General features: G+C 43.0%; 2 protein-coding genes across 2 annotated transcripts in view; one reads left to right on the plus strand and one right to left on the minus strand.

Annotated features, from left to right (window-relative positions):
* ppm1lb (protein phosphatase, Mg2+/Mn2+ dependent, 1Lb) overlaps positions 1-2,369 on the minus strand; it is a 43,822-nt gene extending 41,453 nt beyond the window's left edge. Inside the window, exon 1 of the mRNA XM_076734649.1 lies at positions 1,971-2,369. Within this exon, the coding sequence (XP_076590764.1) occupies positions 1,971-2,369 (399 nt within the window). The remainder of the gene's footprint in view (positions 1-1,970) is intronic.
* Positions 1,957-15,403, plus strand: nmd3 (NMD3 ribosome export adaptor). The gene is made up of 17 exons (XM_076734648.1): positions 1,957-2,975; positions 4,705-4,847; positions 5,272-5,373; positions 5,959-6,093; positions 6,242-6,338; positions 6,753-6,833; positions 7,427-7,555; positions 8,442-8,532; positions 9,205-9,283; positions 10,604-10,700; positions 11,593-11,710; positions 12,940-13,085; positions 13,441-13,553; positions 13,682-13,754; positions 13,985-14,091; positions 14,569-14,639; positions 14,844-15,403. Exons 3-17 carry the CDS (start codon positions 5,330-5,332, stop codon positions 14,975-14,977), a joined length of 1,515 nt encoding a protein of 504 aa, XP_076590763.1. The 5' UTR covers positions 1,957-2,975; positions 4,705-4,847; positions 5,272-5,329; the 3' UTR covers positions 14,978-15,403.
* The last annotated feature ends 1,806 nt before the right edge of the window (positions 15,404-17,209 follow it).

A 17,209-nucleotide genomic window follows, 5' to 3' on the forward strand; every position in this document is an offset into this window, starting at 1 on the left:
TTTAATTTCCCCTAAAAGAACAGCTATCCTCTATGCCTTTGGCTGCCTATTTTTAGCATGTTATCGTTCAGCCTCAATCAGACCACAGCAGTCAAACTCAGAATGAAGACCAGTCGGTGTCAGGCCCGAAAGAACAACTAGAACTGGCTGATCAGACAGTGTGTAACGCTCAAAGTGAGAGAGGAGGTTAGAGACGGAGGAAAACGGGATACCCTGTCACTTGCAGTTTGTGTGCTTTCTCTCCGTCTGTGGCTCTGTCGTGTCAGTACTGTCAGCTGAGGTGATGGTCCTAAGAAACAATGCCAGTGTTCATGCAAGCCATGACTTCATGAAAAATCAGTGTTTTCATGCTCGCGTCTAACTGCGGCGTCATCTCAAATGCTCTTTGTCCCTTTAACTGACAACTTCTTCCTCTTGCTGTGAGCTCTTTGTAAAGCTGCTCTCTTGCCGCCCTGAATGCATTGCCACATTCACTCGCTCATGTCATACGACATTCGTTAACACCAAGGAAACAGAGAGGGAGGAGACTTCTTCGCTGCCAGCAAGTTTCGAATGGGGGTGGGTAGTGCCCAGCAAATCGGTGATCTAATTGGCCAACTTCACCTATGCTTTCCTCACAGTGTTGAGCTCAGCTAGCTGCCTCTGAAGCACACTGATATGAGCTCCTTCCTGCTATAATCATGTTAGACCACGGGGCCTATGCTGTCTGCATCCTAATAATGTTGTTTTGGCAAATAAACACGAGACGGATATTTTGGAAATGATTTTAAGCTGTAAATAGACAAGATGCAGTTGCCTTGCCATCTGGAAGAGAAAAGAGTAAGTGTGGGTGAATATGTGTGCAGAGCTGTAGCAAGGAATCATGGACTCCTACGCACAGTAGGGGTCCCTGCTCCACTTAACCATAAATACTTGATGACAAATGGCCATGAGTGGATGACCAATTGCCTCCAGGGACCCCCAGTAACTCCAGTCTTGCAGTGTGTCACCTGGTTTGTCCTGATTTAATTGAAAAGTTATAGGAGAATACGCACCACTAATGCACAACATCAACTGACATAATAAGGGCCTTAAAGTGGGCCCTCCTCTCTATCCTGACCTTGAGGCCCCATCTCAAAGGGGATCACTGTGTCAAAAAGTAGTCCATTATTTCAGTTTTATGCTTATATGTTGCACATTCCTGAATTAATTTGTGTTTAATCTAATTAGCCTACAGCAAATCTGGGGTCAGCTCATACTTCTGCATAGGGGAAAAAAAAAGTGCAGTCTAAACAGTGCGAGGAACTGAAGCCCAGCAGCTCATTTTTGCCCCCTGGCAGGTTGATCCACTCCCGGCCCTGTCCACAACTTCATCACACCTCTGCACATTAATCTAAATTCAACATAATGTCAAAAACCAATTATCAGAGTCATCACTTCTTCATCGGCTGGCACAAGGCTTTGCTCTGAAAAGATAAAACTGTAGCAGCTGGTCAGAAGAATGAGCTAAGCAGCTGTAACTGGATCACTTTTGGTGGACATTTCTGCTGATAGGCACACAATTTCCAACATTTGATAATGCCACTTATTCATTTAACCATCTAAAAAAAGAAATTCATTGTTAATTGCAGTCCTACTTTCATGTTAAAATGCCCTTTTCATAGCGTATATGAAGGACAATTCGGGCTTTGCTTCACTTTGTCTCACTTTCACATGTTTGACATTTGTTTGGACAGCAGTGTTTAAACCAGAGCAGACTGAACAGATACACAACACTGATAAATCGACGCTTGAAGACCACCTAAAGCATCTTAACCCAGACACATTATGGCCCCTGCATCTCAGTTTGGGGGGCCCTGGGTACCTACAAACCCTTCATATGTGTCTGTGCTGGAGAGAGAGAGACAATGAGGTGGGCTAATGAGGACTGGGTTCCATAAGGAGACACCTTGCCTTCCCTTACCCCCCCCCCCCCCCCACAGCGTACTCACCTCTCCTCCGTGGCCATCAAAAACCCCAAATATAGACGGGTGACTCTTGTTGACGATGTCCGTGAGCACCTCGAACCTGTCCTCCATGTGATCTCGCCGGCCTTGGATGGAGTACACGGCCACGTTGTTGCTCTTGAACTCCCACGTCTTGGAGAACTCCGCGTCCAGGACGTCCAGCCCGCCGAACCGCTCGTTTTGCATCATCTCCGCCACTTTCCCCTTGACCATCTTGACCGCATCCCGGCTGGACTTGACGATGGTCTTCACTTCGTCCGTGTGGAAGAAGTAACTCCACAGAGCCAGGCTGATACACAGCAGGAACAAGGTCTCCGGTCTGAGCAGAAAATAACGCATGATCCGACCTAACAGAGACAGCAGGGTCATTGTATCCTCTATCATTTATTTGTTTACATGCAGGAAACCGCGGCAGGTTGTGTGTCGCTCGCGCCCGCCGCAGATTTCAGTCCATCGTCGTTGGCGTGAGTGCTTTGATAACGGCGAAACAGGCACATTTAACCGGGGTAATTAAAGATTACGCTCACTAAGCGGGTGACACTTCACTGCATTTTTAACCGGACTCACCGGGCGGGAGGTAAGGTGTCAGCGTACGTACGCAAACCGGTGGGGGAGCAAACACGGTGCTCCGGCTGGTTCCCTCGAGCATGCAGCCCCGCAGTGAGCCACCAACGGCCGTCCGTTGACCTGATGCGGTCCGTGAACACACCGACTCTCCGGGCGGAAAACGCAGGTCGCCCGCTTGTTCTTCAGTTCTTCAAGACAGTGAGCTGGCTAGATAATAGCTGTGCGCTGAGCCTCTTCCTGGCCAGCCCCGCTACTGTTGCCAGTGCCTGAAAATAGCGGTCTGTGCGGGAGCCCTCACATTCCCAGCTGCCACACGAGCTGCGACTCTCTGCTGGTGCCTGACCAAACAGTGGTGCTGCCTTCAGGCGCAGCACGGAATGTGCGACACCTAACGGAGCCAAAGTGCTGACCACAAAACCACAGGTGACTTGAGAGTCATTTAACTTTTTAATAAAGGATATAAGTTGAGTTTGTTCATCGATTTGTTGCTTCAAATGTCAGTAGGTATTCAAAGATAAGGCTGGGCGATATGGTTGCAATCATTATAGTGATATTAATGTGGATATTTATTGATGATAGGATATGGCAATATAGGTAAAATCGCACATAAATCAATCAGATTGATCAAAGCAGTTAATTGTGTTCAACTGTTCCACATAACACGATTGCAAATTCTTTACGTCTGACTAAAACGTTTGACTTTTACACGGACTAACTTTGAGTGCAGAAACTCATAAAGCAACTTTATTTGTAAAGCACCTCAACATGCCATCAAATTTCGACAGGGCTTTGGTGCATAGTCTCTATTAATAGCCACATCTTGGTATGTAGCAATAAGTGCTCCCACGTTTCCTGTCATTGTGCAGTTTTGAAATAAGATCGTTACTGTGCGCTCGTTTTGAGTTTAGACATTTCCGACAGCATTTTAAGGCATCCTCAGGGCTGTCATACTACAGGTGCGCGCAAAAGCCATAGATTGATTAATTCTAAATGTTAAAACACGTGGACCTAACTTTACCGACTTCATTTCCAACAACTGACAAAATCAGATACATAATCCCAATATTGGCTGCTGGATTACAAACTGCTCAAAACTGCCGTTGCCGCCACAGGGGCCCCACAAGCCGTTGGTGCCCAGGATCTAAGGACATGGCAAGGGCCTTAAGGTGCTGCATTATTGCCTGACCTTAAGACCCTGTCTTGTGGAGGGTCCTTTTGTCAAAATCTAGTGTTAAGAGCCTCATTATTTTAGATGGTTTTATTCCTACATGGTGCATATTCCAAAATAATTTATGTGTAATCAAAACACCACGAAGCACAAGCAAACCTGGGACCATGTAATGTATTCTAGCATAGCAACACTGTATTTGTTGCACAGACAGTGGGAGGAACGGAGGGGTTAATACGAGGCAGCAGCTCATTTTTGCCCCAGGCTCCCTCAGGCAAGTTAATCTCTCTATGGTTAGAGGGGAGGTAAATGCAATACAGGTTTTGTTTATGATTGTTAGAGTTATCAGGTCACTACCTTGTGAGGTGTCATGAAAGTTAAAATGCTGTAGGCGGTTATATATTACTCAACTCATGCAAAACTTCCTAAAGCAAATAGATGATAGTCTACTATAACTGCTAAAATGATTTGAAAATAGGTCCAGGTCCAGGTGTGTTTAGTCTACATGCACATATGGACTTGTAACTAATCATTTGTAGCCCAAATTAAGGTCTCATGTGGTCGAATGTGGTATACATTTCTCAAAAATATTTCCTTATAAGTTATTCATTCCCTTTGCTGACCTAGCCTGGGTTATATATTCTACTCCTAGACAGGCATACCATACAGCATATAGCCTGATACATTTTGTATGACATCCATATTGTATCAGAGTAGGGCAGAATCTCAGATCTAAATCAGACCTATTAAAATTGGTTTCCCTCTTTTTCTTTTCTTTTCTTTTCTTTTTTCTATTTCAATCTCTCTTTTTTAATAGAATTGGATAAAAGGCTCTTGGCAAAGCTTTCCTTTTATTTTGGTTTGGTTTGTTGATTCTCAACAATTGAAGCTATATCGTTTCTCGATGTTGTGGATTAGCTAATACAAGAACCGAATGCCTTTTTGACTTTTTAAATCTAATTTGATCGTTTTTTTTAAATGCAGGAAATTTATTCAGGCAGTCAAAAACAGTCCCGGGGTCCTGGAGTCCCGCATGACGTCATCAAGCCTCCCTCGGTCCTCGGTGGGGAAAACGTGGAGGACTTTAGTTCACGGTGTGTTGTGGATTTCCCATCAAAATAACTCCAGTAAGTTTTGTCATCACCAGTTTGCACCAGTGTCAATTGTTCACTTCTTTTGGTTGACGTTTGCTTGCTTGTTTCTTTGCGAAAATTCGTTAGAATCACTCATCAAAACTAGCAATGTAGCATTTAATGCTAACTGTCTTACACTGAATGTAGAGCATCAGCTAGCAGCGTTAACGTTACTTGTAGATCCCACACTGCATGTTTTAGCGATCTAGCAGTTTTATATAAGCTGTGTATGAGTGTGCACTCTTGAAAAATGAGATAATAGTGTTGTAGTATTTACCTGCCTTAAGAAATAAGGCTAGTTGTTGTCACTCTGATCGCTACCAGCTAACTTTGGCTATTCACTTAGCAGTTTGTCTACTCTCAAATCTGTGTTTAAGCTTTGACAGGCCCCTTAGAATTGTGTTGTTTCTGTCCTCAGCGATCACTGAGCTACACGTAGATCCACTGACACACACTGACCCGTCAAGTTGACAAGAATGGAGTACATGCAAGCTCCTGCCACAAGCAGCCAGGGGAACATGTAAGTGGAAAAAAATATTTAAAGATCTTTACGTCTGTGTGTAGTATTGTGCGAGTCCTGACAAATTGGAAACTTCTCAAGACTGACATTTTGGCATGTTATACAAGGAGAACACACCTGTAACTGTTAACATTGATTTCTCTGTGTACCTTTGCTGCCAGTATTCAGTATGTTAATCTCACCTGTGACAAAATGTTCACACTGAGAAAAGGTTTAAAGCCTCTTTGCCTTATTGATGGATGATAAGCACACAAGCTCACAAGGAATGACCTGCTTTTTCACTACTGAGTAGTAACTCATTTGAGTAAACCGGCCGTCGGGTATCATAGTAAACATTAGGTCCTTTTTGTTGTCCATGGGCTGTATTCGCAAAGTATGCTATTATTTCTTCCTAAAATGCTCCAAAACTTTTTGTCTGAAGCAACCTTTACTAAGAAATTAAATGGAAAGGGATAGGTGAAGCTAATGGCATCTAAAGCACCACTACACTGGATCAATATGTCCCCATTCCAGAAGATAAATGGGCGCGTGAAGTCATCCATTTATTTCTCTGAGTTTTTCCAATGTTGCTTCTTTCCTCTCCAGCCTGTGCTGTACCTGTGGTATCCCCATTCCTCCCAACCCGGCCAACATGTGTGTAGCCTGCCTGCGCACTCAGGTGGACATCTCAGAGGGAATCCCCAAGCAAGTCACAGTGCACTTCTGCAAACAGTGTGAAAGGTTTGTTACACGCACAAATCAATCAATGTGTTGCACAGGTCATATCATTGTTTCACTCTAAAAAACATGTATATGTACATCATGTTTTACTGAGTAATTTTGCTGGGAAAGTTGAGGCTTGAATGGGCATCTTCCTCTTTTCATGCAGGTACTTACAGCCTCCAGCCACCTGGGTGCAGTGTGCCTTGGAGTCCAGGGAGCTGCTGGCCCTTTGCCTGAAAAAAATCAAGAGCTCTATGACCAAAGTAAGTGTGATTTTTACTAAACCTCACAAAAGACAGTAGCATATTTGCATACAAAAAGCATACATGAACATTTCAGTGCATTATTGTTGAATTTCATATTTGTGGGGGTGTGCAGAGGATAAAGCTTACACTGTGCAGTGGGCTCTTTTCAGTGACAAATTAATTGGAGCTTCTTTTATTACAATGCTGCCTAATGCAATTGAAGAAATTATGTCCTCCAAAATAACCAGAAGCAACACATTTAACACAGTTTATACTAAAAATTAACTGGACTGGAAAAATTGGATGCATTATCATATTATATGTCCACCCCATGTATGTGACTTGTCATGATGATGTGCACCACAGTAACTGTTGATATTCAGCCGCGCCTTTTGCTGCTTCATGGGTTCAACAACACATCTCTCCTCACAGGTGCGTCTCATTGATGCTGGCTTCCTTTGGACTGAGCCGCATTCCAAACGGATTAAGATGAAAGTGACCATCCAGAAAGAGGTAAGAGACCAGAGTGGAAGTGATAAGTGTGGGAGAGTGACATTCAAACAAACAGGGAAAAAAAAACCGATTTGGGACCTGAGATGGGTGACGTGTTTTTCATCTAAAGGGAGTCTGGGTTATCTGTTCAGGTGGTTATCTATTCAAGCACAGTTTATGTCTGAATCTAAGCTTTTTGTTTAACATACGTACAATGATCCTGTCAAGCTGTAACACACACATATACAGCTACTGTAAGAGACAATCTGTGAGAGAATCATACATGCAACAGATTTTAAGATAAAATCTTAAAATGGAGTCGACTGTTCTTGACTGAGTCTGTGTGTTAATGAGATGTGAGTTTTGCCAGTGGCTGTCATCTCATCTCCTTGACCTTTCGCAGGAACCTGAGCCCTGTGCTTCTCAGGGCCAACTCTTTTGTTTGTACTGGTGGAGAGTCTATATAATACTGTCTCCAGATCCTGCTGGTCAAACGGCAGCATGGCAACGTGTTTAGTTTTCTTTTCTTCCCAGCGCAAGAGCAGAGTTTTCGTCGCTGTTTGCCATGCAGTTAGAGCATATGGTGTAACTTGTTGCTGTCTTTGCTCCTCCAGGTGATGAATGGCGCTATCCTACAGCAGGTGTTTGTGGTCGAGTTTGTCATCCAGTACCAGATGTGTGACGACTGCCACCGTGTGGAAGCCAAGGACTTCTGGAAGGCTGTGGTTCAAGTTAGGCAGAAGGTAGGAGTCAGTGCTTTCATGAAATATCCGAGAAGTAAATGTTATTTTTCTGATTTTGGTTATCTGCTCTTTTATGTTGCGTGATCTCTAATCACATTCTCAAACAGCGTGCTATATGCTTAATTTTAGGAAGTGTGTATTGATCAGTTTAAACATTAATAGTAGTTTTACTCTGCAAATCTGGTTAGAAGGCTGGAAACATACATACATACAAAAACACTGATACTGAAGGTGTACAAAAGCTGTAAAATGTATTAAACAAACCAAAATGTTGGCCAGTTGCATTTTTGCTTCTGCGCCCCTTAATTGTGACCTCATATTTCACTCCTGTGAAAGTGTTTTCGGTTCAGCTCCTCTCATTATTCAGTTTTCTCTTTCTTATAACCATCCTGTTATGTTGTGTTAATTTTGCAGTTGCATGTTAAAACGTGAACCTTGCCCCTCTTACCACTTAACTAAGCTAAAATATGCTAAACTACCCTCTGTGATTATGTAACTCGCTGCCCTCTGCAGCTACTTCACAATGAAGGCCAAAGTCACTTCACTCAAAAGCTTTTGCTATGAAGCATCTGCACAGGAAATTTGAATTAACAGCAAGCTAAAATCATACTAGCTCCAGTTTGTCTCCCAGCAGTGCTTCACGCCCACCACGCATTTACAGTTTTTAGTGGAAATATAAATACCAATACAGCCTCAGGGACTGAAGGTTTTCACTGGATTGTTTTTCTGAAAGGTCAAAGGTGGTGACAGGTTGTGGCAGAGGCCAAGCTGTCAACCCAAGTTTCTTAACATTAAATAATTAAATAATAGGGGCAAAGGCCTGGAGGGATCTGTATGAAGCTCTGTGTGATGATGCTGAAAAATCTTTACATTTTTATTTTTACAGACTGTTCATAAAAAAACATTCTACTATCTAGAGCAGCTGATTCTCAAGCACAAACTCCACCAGAATGCCCTCAACATCAAAGAAATCCACGGTAGGTCAATGGCACATTCGTGTGTCCACGTATCATCGTACACATATCCTTAAAGGGAGGGTCCTGATGTATTCCTCGGGGCCTCTAACTGAATTACACTGAAAAGTGGGAAACTTGCCTCATTCGTCAACAGCGTAACTAATGTGGATTAGAACTAAGCAGAACATAATGATGTGTCGAGTGTTAATTACCTCTTCCCGTTCCAGACAGCAGGCTGTGCATGCATATCACTGGCGCCAATCTGTCCTCATGTGGGCCTCAGAGGGGCATGCATTGAGCATCTAATCAGTGTGCTGTAATCAGAGCAGGCATGCCATACCAGATTCCTGCAATGCACGCTTGATTCATACCCTGTTTAGAGATGCTAACCGCTACATCACGCACGCAGCAGTCACACACGCAGGCACACATGCTGTGCGTCGGGTGACAGCTCGGCAGCAGCCCTCTGTGCTCTTGGACGGGACTGTGAAGTGGAGTTTTGGCTGAGAAGAGTGATTCAAATTGTCTCCACATCTCGGCAGGACTTGAAAGGTTACAACATGTGGCCGCCATATTTCCTGCTCTCGTGTGTGTTGTTTGCATGAGTTTGTGTTCCGTAACGGTGATGACCCGTAAAGCACCTGTGATGAATTTATTCACGGAGGGTTTGATGGTGTTGCTCTTCTCCCTCAGAGGGGGTTGATTTCTACTATGGCTCCAAGCAGCACGCTCAGAAGATGGTCGACTTCCTCCAGTGCACCGTGCCCTGCAGGTGAGCGACGCACGATCTGTGCCTGTAAAAACAGAATCCTCATTCGACAGCGGTGGAGGAAGTGTTCAGATCCGTTACTTCAGTAAAAGTACTAATACCACACTGTGAAAATACTCCACTGCAAGTGAAAATCCTGCATTCTAAACCATACAAAGCAGAAGTATTTAAGTATTGTAAAGTGAAGTGAAAGTACTCATTGTGCAGTAAAATGCTCCCTGGCAGCGTTTCACTATTACGTCTGATGTTTTTGGATCAAAATTACTGCTGCATCAATGTTTATGATGTATTTTCCTGCTGTAGATGTTTATGGTTGAGCTCCTTTTAACTACTTTATACACTGCTGGCTCGTTTAATCTGCATCAATGCATCATATTCAGTAAGATCCTCATATGTTTGAAGCGTTGCTGTCCTCTGAGAATCACTCATCTCTAAAATCAACTTTTCAGAAACTCAGAAAAACAGCCTTATTTTCATCTTTGTGATCTTAATCCAAGTTTATTTAATAGTTTATTTATTTTAAGAAGGAGGAGAATTTTCTTAACCCACAACGGAGCACTTAAGGTTATCGGAAAAATTCAGCAGCCAAAGTTTGAGATACATGGTTTTCACTGGACAGAAACGGTATGAAAAAAGAGTAACTAAAGCTGTCAGACAAACGTAGTGGAGTAAAGAATGCAATATTTGCCTGTGAAATATGGAGTATAAGTATAAGGTTGCATAAAATGGAAATACCCAAAGTACAAGTACTTTGATTTTATACTTAAATACAGCTGTTAAGTAAATATACTTAGTTGTATTCCACCACTGGTAGTAGAACAGTATTCCCCTTTTTCTTTAAATGCTCATCACAAGAGGATTCAAACCAATGATGGCTGCCTGCTGTCACTGCTTGTCTGCGTCCAGCAGTCCAGAAGTTTATGAGCAAATGTGGCGAAGTCACCGAGAAGTAATCTGCTGGAAGGTGTGCATCAAAATGTGTCCCAATTTAAAAAAAAAAAAAAAAAAGCATGGGCACAGAATGCAGCTCTGTTTAAAAACATTATTTTAGACTGTGTATGTTTCATGGTCTGCAAAACAAAAGCTGCGCGTGTTGTTTCTGCATGATCGAATCTCAAACGTTACATAATCAGTCTTCTGGATGCACAGCCGGCACGTTGACCTTCAACAGCTCAGACGAGTTAGACTCTACAAAAACAAGTTTTTTCCATGTGTGTCTAACTTATTGCATCTTATTTATTCATCCAACTGGAGCAGATCCGCTGTGCCTCTGAACGATGTCTGCGATAGTAATAATAAACGCTTTCTTTCCAATTTTTAAAGGTCAAAGACGTCCCAGCGCCTCATCTCTCACGACATCCATTCAAACACGTACAACTACAAGAGCACCTTCTCCATGGAGATCGTGCCCGTCTGCAAGGTACACAGCAGCACGTTTTCTTTTTGATTCAGGCTGAGCTGAAACACACCCACATCTGCTCTGCACAGGCCAGAGCTGTCGCCCGTCTTCACACGTCACCTCTGAAGCCTTCGCTCGTTTAGTAAGAGTGTTGTGTTAGAAAGCTGTCCTCTGATCTGCAGATATGCAGATGGAAACCTGAGCCTGGCCAAGAGTCTTTCTTCCTCTCGTTGCTTTTCGCAGTGCCAGCTGATAATGAATGAAACTCAAACTTCATGTTCTTTTCCATTAGAGCCAAGGTGGGATTATAGATTGTTGGCAGGTGTGTGTGCTTTCAGTCGCTGCTTCATCCCATTTGACATGTTGCTTTAGGTCTGTGCTTAAAATAGCAATATTTAGTTTCGGGTGTGTTTTCACAGGATGTTTGAGCATCAGGGGTCATGCAGGGTGTTTTCACTGAGTGAAAACGGGGATCTGAATCGTGCTCTGCTCGTCAACAGATTATTTTTAAAGCAGAGGTCGCACAAAGTCTGGCATATGCTTAATTTTAATGTTGTGTTTTCAAGGTTAAGAATACGCTTGCAATGGAATATCCTCGTTGAGAAAGGCTTGATATTCAACATAATCTGGTGCTTCATCGACACAAACACTTTAAAATTTGAACTTTATTTTTGCATTTATAGTAACAATTTAGACATGATGATAAAGGATTCAAGAGTCTGGAGATTTTCAGTTTATGTACCTTGAAGGTGCCTGAACAGCGCTTGAAGTTTACTCATTAAAAGCCGTATGAACCCTGTTAAAGCTTAAATCCAGACGGACACGCTTCATGAAAATGAGGACTTTCAGACACATTAACTTCCCCCTCGACCTCAGTTTGACCCCGTGTTGTCTGGGTTTGTGTGCTTGCCAGGACAACGTCGTGTGCCTTTCCCCGCGGCTGGCGCAGAGCCTGGGAAACATGGGTCAGGTGTGCGTGTGCGTCCGTGTCACCAGCACCATCCACCTCATCGATCCCAACACGCTGCAGAGTGAGTATTTGTTGAAGTGATTTCAACATTTCCACACATTCTAAACAAACCCGGAAGCAAAAGACCACAAAGAAAGGTTTCATTGAGAGGTTTTAGAGGTCCGTCCTTTCTCACAGTCTCATCAGCAACAGAGTCAGTTTTTCCATTATGTAGATTTCCTCTGCTATCTCCATCCCTTGTTCTCTGGTCGGGGGATCCACTTCACCCCATTTCCTTGTGATAGCTTTTTTACAAGCTATTAACAATACATTAACCAGACACTTATCCCCTATTCACACATTTTCTTCACAAAGAGCACAGAAGTCAGATGGAGAAGGAGAGCCAGCCCTCTGTCGCTCTCGTCTTCTCTCATTCTGGTTGTCGTCTTTGGGTGTTTAACGCTCAGCTCATAAGCGTTTCCTTTATATTACCATTGAAATACTGTATGTGCTGCATGGAGCTGACCTCAGTCTGCTGCCCACATGTTCATCACAGCTGTGTTAACTCAACAGCTTCTCTCTGCTCCTAGTCACGGCCTCGCACAAGACACGCTTACAAAAAAGGAAAAAAAAAAAACTTTAATTTGCATCATGCATGCTGTCACAGCAATGTAATCTTACTTGGAGGGGTTCATAATCAATACAAGTGTGGTGATTATTAGTGATGACGTGTTTCCTCTCTATCTGGTGTAATCGCTCATTATGTGAGAGGCTGAGGCAGCTCCTCCGCACAATTCTGACATCTTGGAAGCGGCGCACACGTCTTTAATTACTCTTCAAAGAGCGGGCTATTTTTGTTGCAGAAAGTTTTTCAGCACGCTGAATAGCAGGAACCGCCTCGAGGCAGAGCTCTGTTTAGCAGATTTAGGCTGCAGCAGGCAATTAACTGCGGTATTAAAAATATTTGTGATGCTGTTTGTCTGCTTGTGTTCAATTGACTTGCAGTATGGAGAGAGACCGTCGGTGTGGTTTATTTGGAGTATGTACAGACAGACAAACACATTGGCAGCTATTTTTAGATAAAGGAATTTGGAATATGTTGAAATTTGAGGTGTTTGTTTTAGATATTTTTGCCGTTTGAAAAGCTTTCTGTGTTAGCGAGTGAAACATAACGCGTGGGATTTATCGATTTTCCCTTAACTGTCACGTAAAAATGAGAAGGAACTAGATCATTTGTGCTCGTGCTTTTTAGCTCTCTGTTCTCATGATATACAATAATAATAATAATATAAATAATCTCTGTCTCACTAGTTGCTGAGGTGGACGGGAGCACGTACTGGCGCGACCCCTTCAACAGCCTCTATAACCCACGGCAGCTGGAGGAGTTCATCGTTATGGACACTGACATCATCAGAGACCAGAAGCTGGGTGCTGGAGCCGGCATGAGGTCCAATAAGGTGTGTGTGTGTGTGTGTGTGTGTGTGTGTGTTTTGTTGCAGAACAGATTGCATTATGAGGGAACATTGCTTTTCTTCTGGAAGCAAAATCAATAGTGAACCATTACATTATTCCTGAGACTGAATGCGGGATTTAAGCCAGAAGAGTAACAAGGAGTGTTTGTTACGACGGTGCAGGGAGCGAAGTTTGTAGGAGCGATGTCCGCTCTCTCTCTCCTCTGTCTGAATGTTGCATTAGTATTGATACAACTGTCTGAACAGATTGGAGGGAAAGAACAAGAGTAATGTTGTTCAGTGGCTTGAAAGTGCATTTATATTCTGCGTGTGTGTGTGTGTGTGTTTGTGTGTGTTGCAGCACACCCTGGCTGAGGTGTGGGTTCAGAAAACATCAGAGATGGACACCAGTCAGCAGTATCACTGCCGTACCTTCCTGGGCCACCTGCTGAACATCGGAGACCTGGTGCTGGGGTTAGTATGAGGTTGTTGTTGAGTTCAGGTGTTGGTCAGGTTGGCTGTAAACGCTGATAGCAGGCTGGGAGCTTTATTGTTGTTTACATCATTTGCATTTGATGGCTCACTTTCTTCTCATCCAACAGGTTTGACTTTGCCAATTCTAACATCAATGATGAGTACCTGAATAAGATGAACCCTCACCACGTTCCTGATGTGGTAAGACTCACTGCACGTCACGGTTCCTCCTCAGTGAATAAACCTGAGCCTTCAGTAGCTATTGGTGACTTGATTAACACTGACATCTAGTGGCAGCAGGAAATACTGACTGTGGATTTGATAATTAGTACTTATCAAGTACTGCATTCCTTCGCATCACATATGAAATGCATGTAGACGATCAGTTGTAGTGTTTTAACATCTACAACCCTGAATGTGGACTCTATAAGGTGCTGATCAAGAAGAGCTACGACCGCTCCAGGAGGGTGAAGCGCAGGAACTGGAAGCTGCAGGAGATGGCCAAAGACCGTGAGGGCATGGACACAGATGATGAGAGGTAGGAGAGTAACGGTCAAGGTCTTCACAGCCTCTTTTTCTTCAGTGGATGAAAGAATAAGGAGGGCAATAGTCTAGATTTATTTCTTATTTGACCAAAGAGAACAATGCACCAGTCTCTCTATTTCCTCCCCTGTCCGAGTGCAGACTGTAGAAAATGGTGCACATTTATATTTCATGTAATATCCCCTCAAAAATTAGCTGCGTAAATTTGGAAAATCTTTCCTTTTGAAAATTCCCACTTAAATAAATGAAGTTTAAAACTCAACTGTATTTTGAGGCTATAAGGAAAGTTTTTAGTGCAGAAAATAAGGGAAAGCACTTGAGATATACCTGAGATGGTGACGAAAGACATTGTTATGGTGAGTTAGTGAATAGTCTGAAAATGTGCCAGAAATGCCCAGTATCCTGTGAATGGGTTTTTCCCTGTGATGCCGTGCCACATGGTTTTTCCTTTAACTCTGTTTTCTGTCTTCAGACAATACCAGGACTTCCTGGAGGACCTGGAGGAAGATGAGGCTCTGAGGAAGAACGTTAACATCTACAGAGGTGAGCAGCAGACTTCAGTGTCCCTAGAGATTTCCGCCCGTCTGTTGAGATGTTTGTTTCCATTGTTGCAGCTTAAATTGTTAAGATACGGCTCATTAAGTGTCAGTGGCTGCTTAGGCTGCTGATAGATCTCATGTCAGACAGTTTATTATAGATGATGCATTGGCTAGTCAATGACCAGGTGTTGGTTTTCTTGAATTTCAGATGCGTCAAAGATCCCCGTGGAGAGCGACACTGATGATGACGGAGCACCACGAATCTCTCTGGCAGAGATGCTGGAAGAGCTGAGCCTAACAGATGCAACAGGAGAAGAGGGGGCCGACATGATGACAGACTAGCTGCTCGCCGTCCCGCCTGTGTGACACTGATGGCTGATTTGTCAAATGCAGGTCCATCGATGATACGGTGATACAATAACACACAGAGCTGGGGCCTCTGATAGCAGATTGAGGACTGATTGAACCATCAACAAATAATAAATAGTTTCACTCAAATCCACGGTTCATCAGACTGTGGTGTAATGACTCGTTACCGTTAAAACCCATAATGTTTGGGTTAAAACTGTGCCACTTTGGAACAAATATATTTATGCTGAGAAACTGGACTTTCAGTGAGTTTCTATCTCCACACCGGGCCTACACAACTAGAAATATCAGCTATCTCTAAAGTACTCTTTTTCCCATTTCCTGTAAAATTTTGAAGTGATGTGGACATGGAAGTTCTTCTGGATCACTATATCAAAATAAATATCTGTCGTACTGACTTTTCATAGATATTTTCTGCTTGGGGGGGTGCAAAATATATTAGCTGTGTCCCAAATCCACACTACATACTGATTCTACCTCTTGTTTTCCATGAGTTTTTGGAGCTGTTTCCACCACCATCCACAATGTTTCCAGCTGTGAGCTGTTCTTCCTTCATGCACCGTGGGGAATAGTGTGCATCAACAGCACCCTGAAACTCATCGTGTCACATTTCTAGTGTGAACACACCGCATGTTCAAAATCTGCTGAGAATCAGCATGTAGTATGAAATTGGGACACAGTTGCTTGTGTGGTATTTTGCTGTACGTATCCACCAGAGGGGGCTTTGGACCACTTAGAAAAGGGCACAATTCATTCAAATAGCCACACTCATACTAAGCAGGGCCAAGTTTGTTAATGCTGATGGGTAATATTCAGATCCCACCCAGCTGCACCACCTTTTCAGCCAGAGAGTAAGCTGTCTGTGCTCTGATATGGATATAAGTTGGATACAAAGGATTACTGCTGCTCCTAATAACAGTGATGTCCTCATATGATCTGGAGTGACGTGCAGTTGATTGGATACAAAGCTCAGGTGTAAACAGCTCCCAACTCCAACCTGCCACCATTCATTATTTGAATAACAGTTTTCATGGAAGAAATGCAGTTTGAATGCATCACAGAAAAGACAATGATCATAAAAACAGGGATAGAACATTAATGTTAAATAAGATGGAGGATAAAACCCACTGAATAAAGTAAGAAAATTTAAAAATAAAGCACACAGAATGCATAAAATCAATAAAAAGTACAACATTTTCAACTTCGAATGAGCAATCAGCAGATCAATGTATTGTTTTTGAGGGCAAACGGTGAACAAGCTGCTTAGCAATGTAGCTTGGTTCTATCCCATTAAGGGCTTTATATACAAGCAGGAGGCCCTTAAGATCTATTCTAAATGTTACAGGAAGCCAGTGCAGAGCAGATAAAGCTGGACTAATGTGCTCTCTCCTCTTGGTCCTGGTTAATAGCTGAGCTGCAGAGTATTGAATGAGGTAAAGTCTCTGAGGCAGGTAATATAGAAATGGAGAGAACTACATAAACTTTTTTTATGTTGGAGAAAGTCATTAATTTAGGACAAAAAGTTCTTGTGTCTATAAAAGTCTCATGGTAAGGAGGGCAGCTTTATATACAGTGCAATAATACATATATAATAGTGTGCATTATTGCTGCCTCTGCAACTGTTGAAAGCAGAGGAGAATGTGCGTGTGGTCATAAACTTAAAGGCTTCATAGAGCAGCATTTCTATCAGGCTTAATATCAAACTTCTGTAGTGATCCCTGATTATGTTAAGGTTTAAAACCATGACATTTGTTCTCGTGCATCCTCCTCTTCATCGTTGGATCCAAACCAGAATTCAACCCAGAGAGTTTGAGAGTTTTTCTTTTGTCAACAGGCTTGTTGCACGACTGTGCAGAGCTCCTGAAAGAAAGGTTTATGTAATCTAAGACAGCAGAGGAATGTGTGTACCACAGGCCGTGTTAGTCTGTGTGACATGTCTCACATTCTAACATGAAGGAGGAGGAGGAGGCGGCGGTGGGCCAGTCTTGTTTTTCACAAACCTGAGCTGGTTGTTAATGGTAATCAGATCTACTTGGGAAAGTGAATGAGCTGAATCGAGTGTGTGCTTGTGCCTGCGTGTGTGTGCATGTATGTGTGTGTGTTGGGGGCAACAACAGTGTAGAGCAGGGGTTGTCCTTTTTTCTGATCACCCTCCTGTTGACCTAATTTTCCTCACCATCTCTGCATGTGCACAAACGGAGCCCT

This window comes from Chaetodon auriga, chromosome 7 (genome assembly GCF_051107435.1).
Source record: "Chaetodon auriga isolate fChaAug3 chromosome 7, fChaAug3.hap1, whole genome shotgun sequence".
In the NCBI taxonomy this organism is placed as follows: domain Eukaryota; kingdom Metazoa; phylum Chordata; class Actinopteri; order Chaetodontiformes; family Chaetodontidae; genus Chaetodon; species Chaetodon auriga.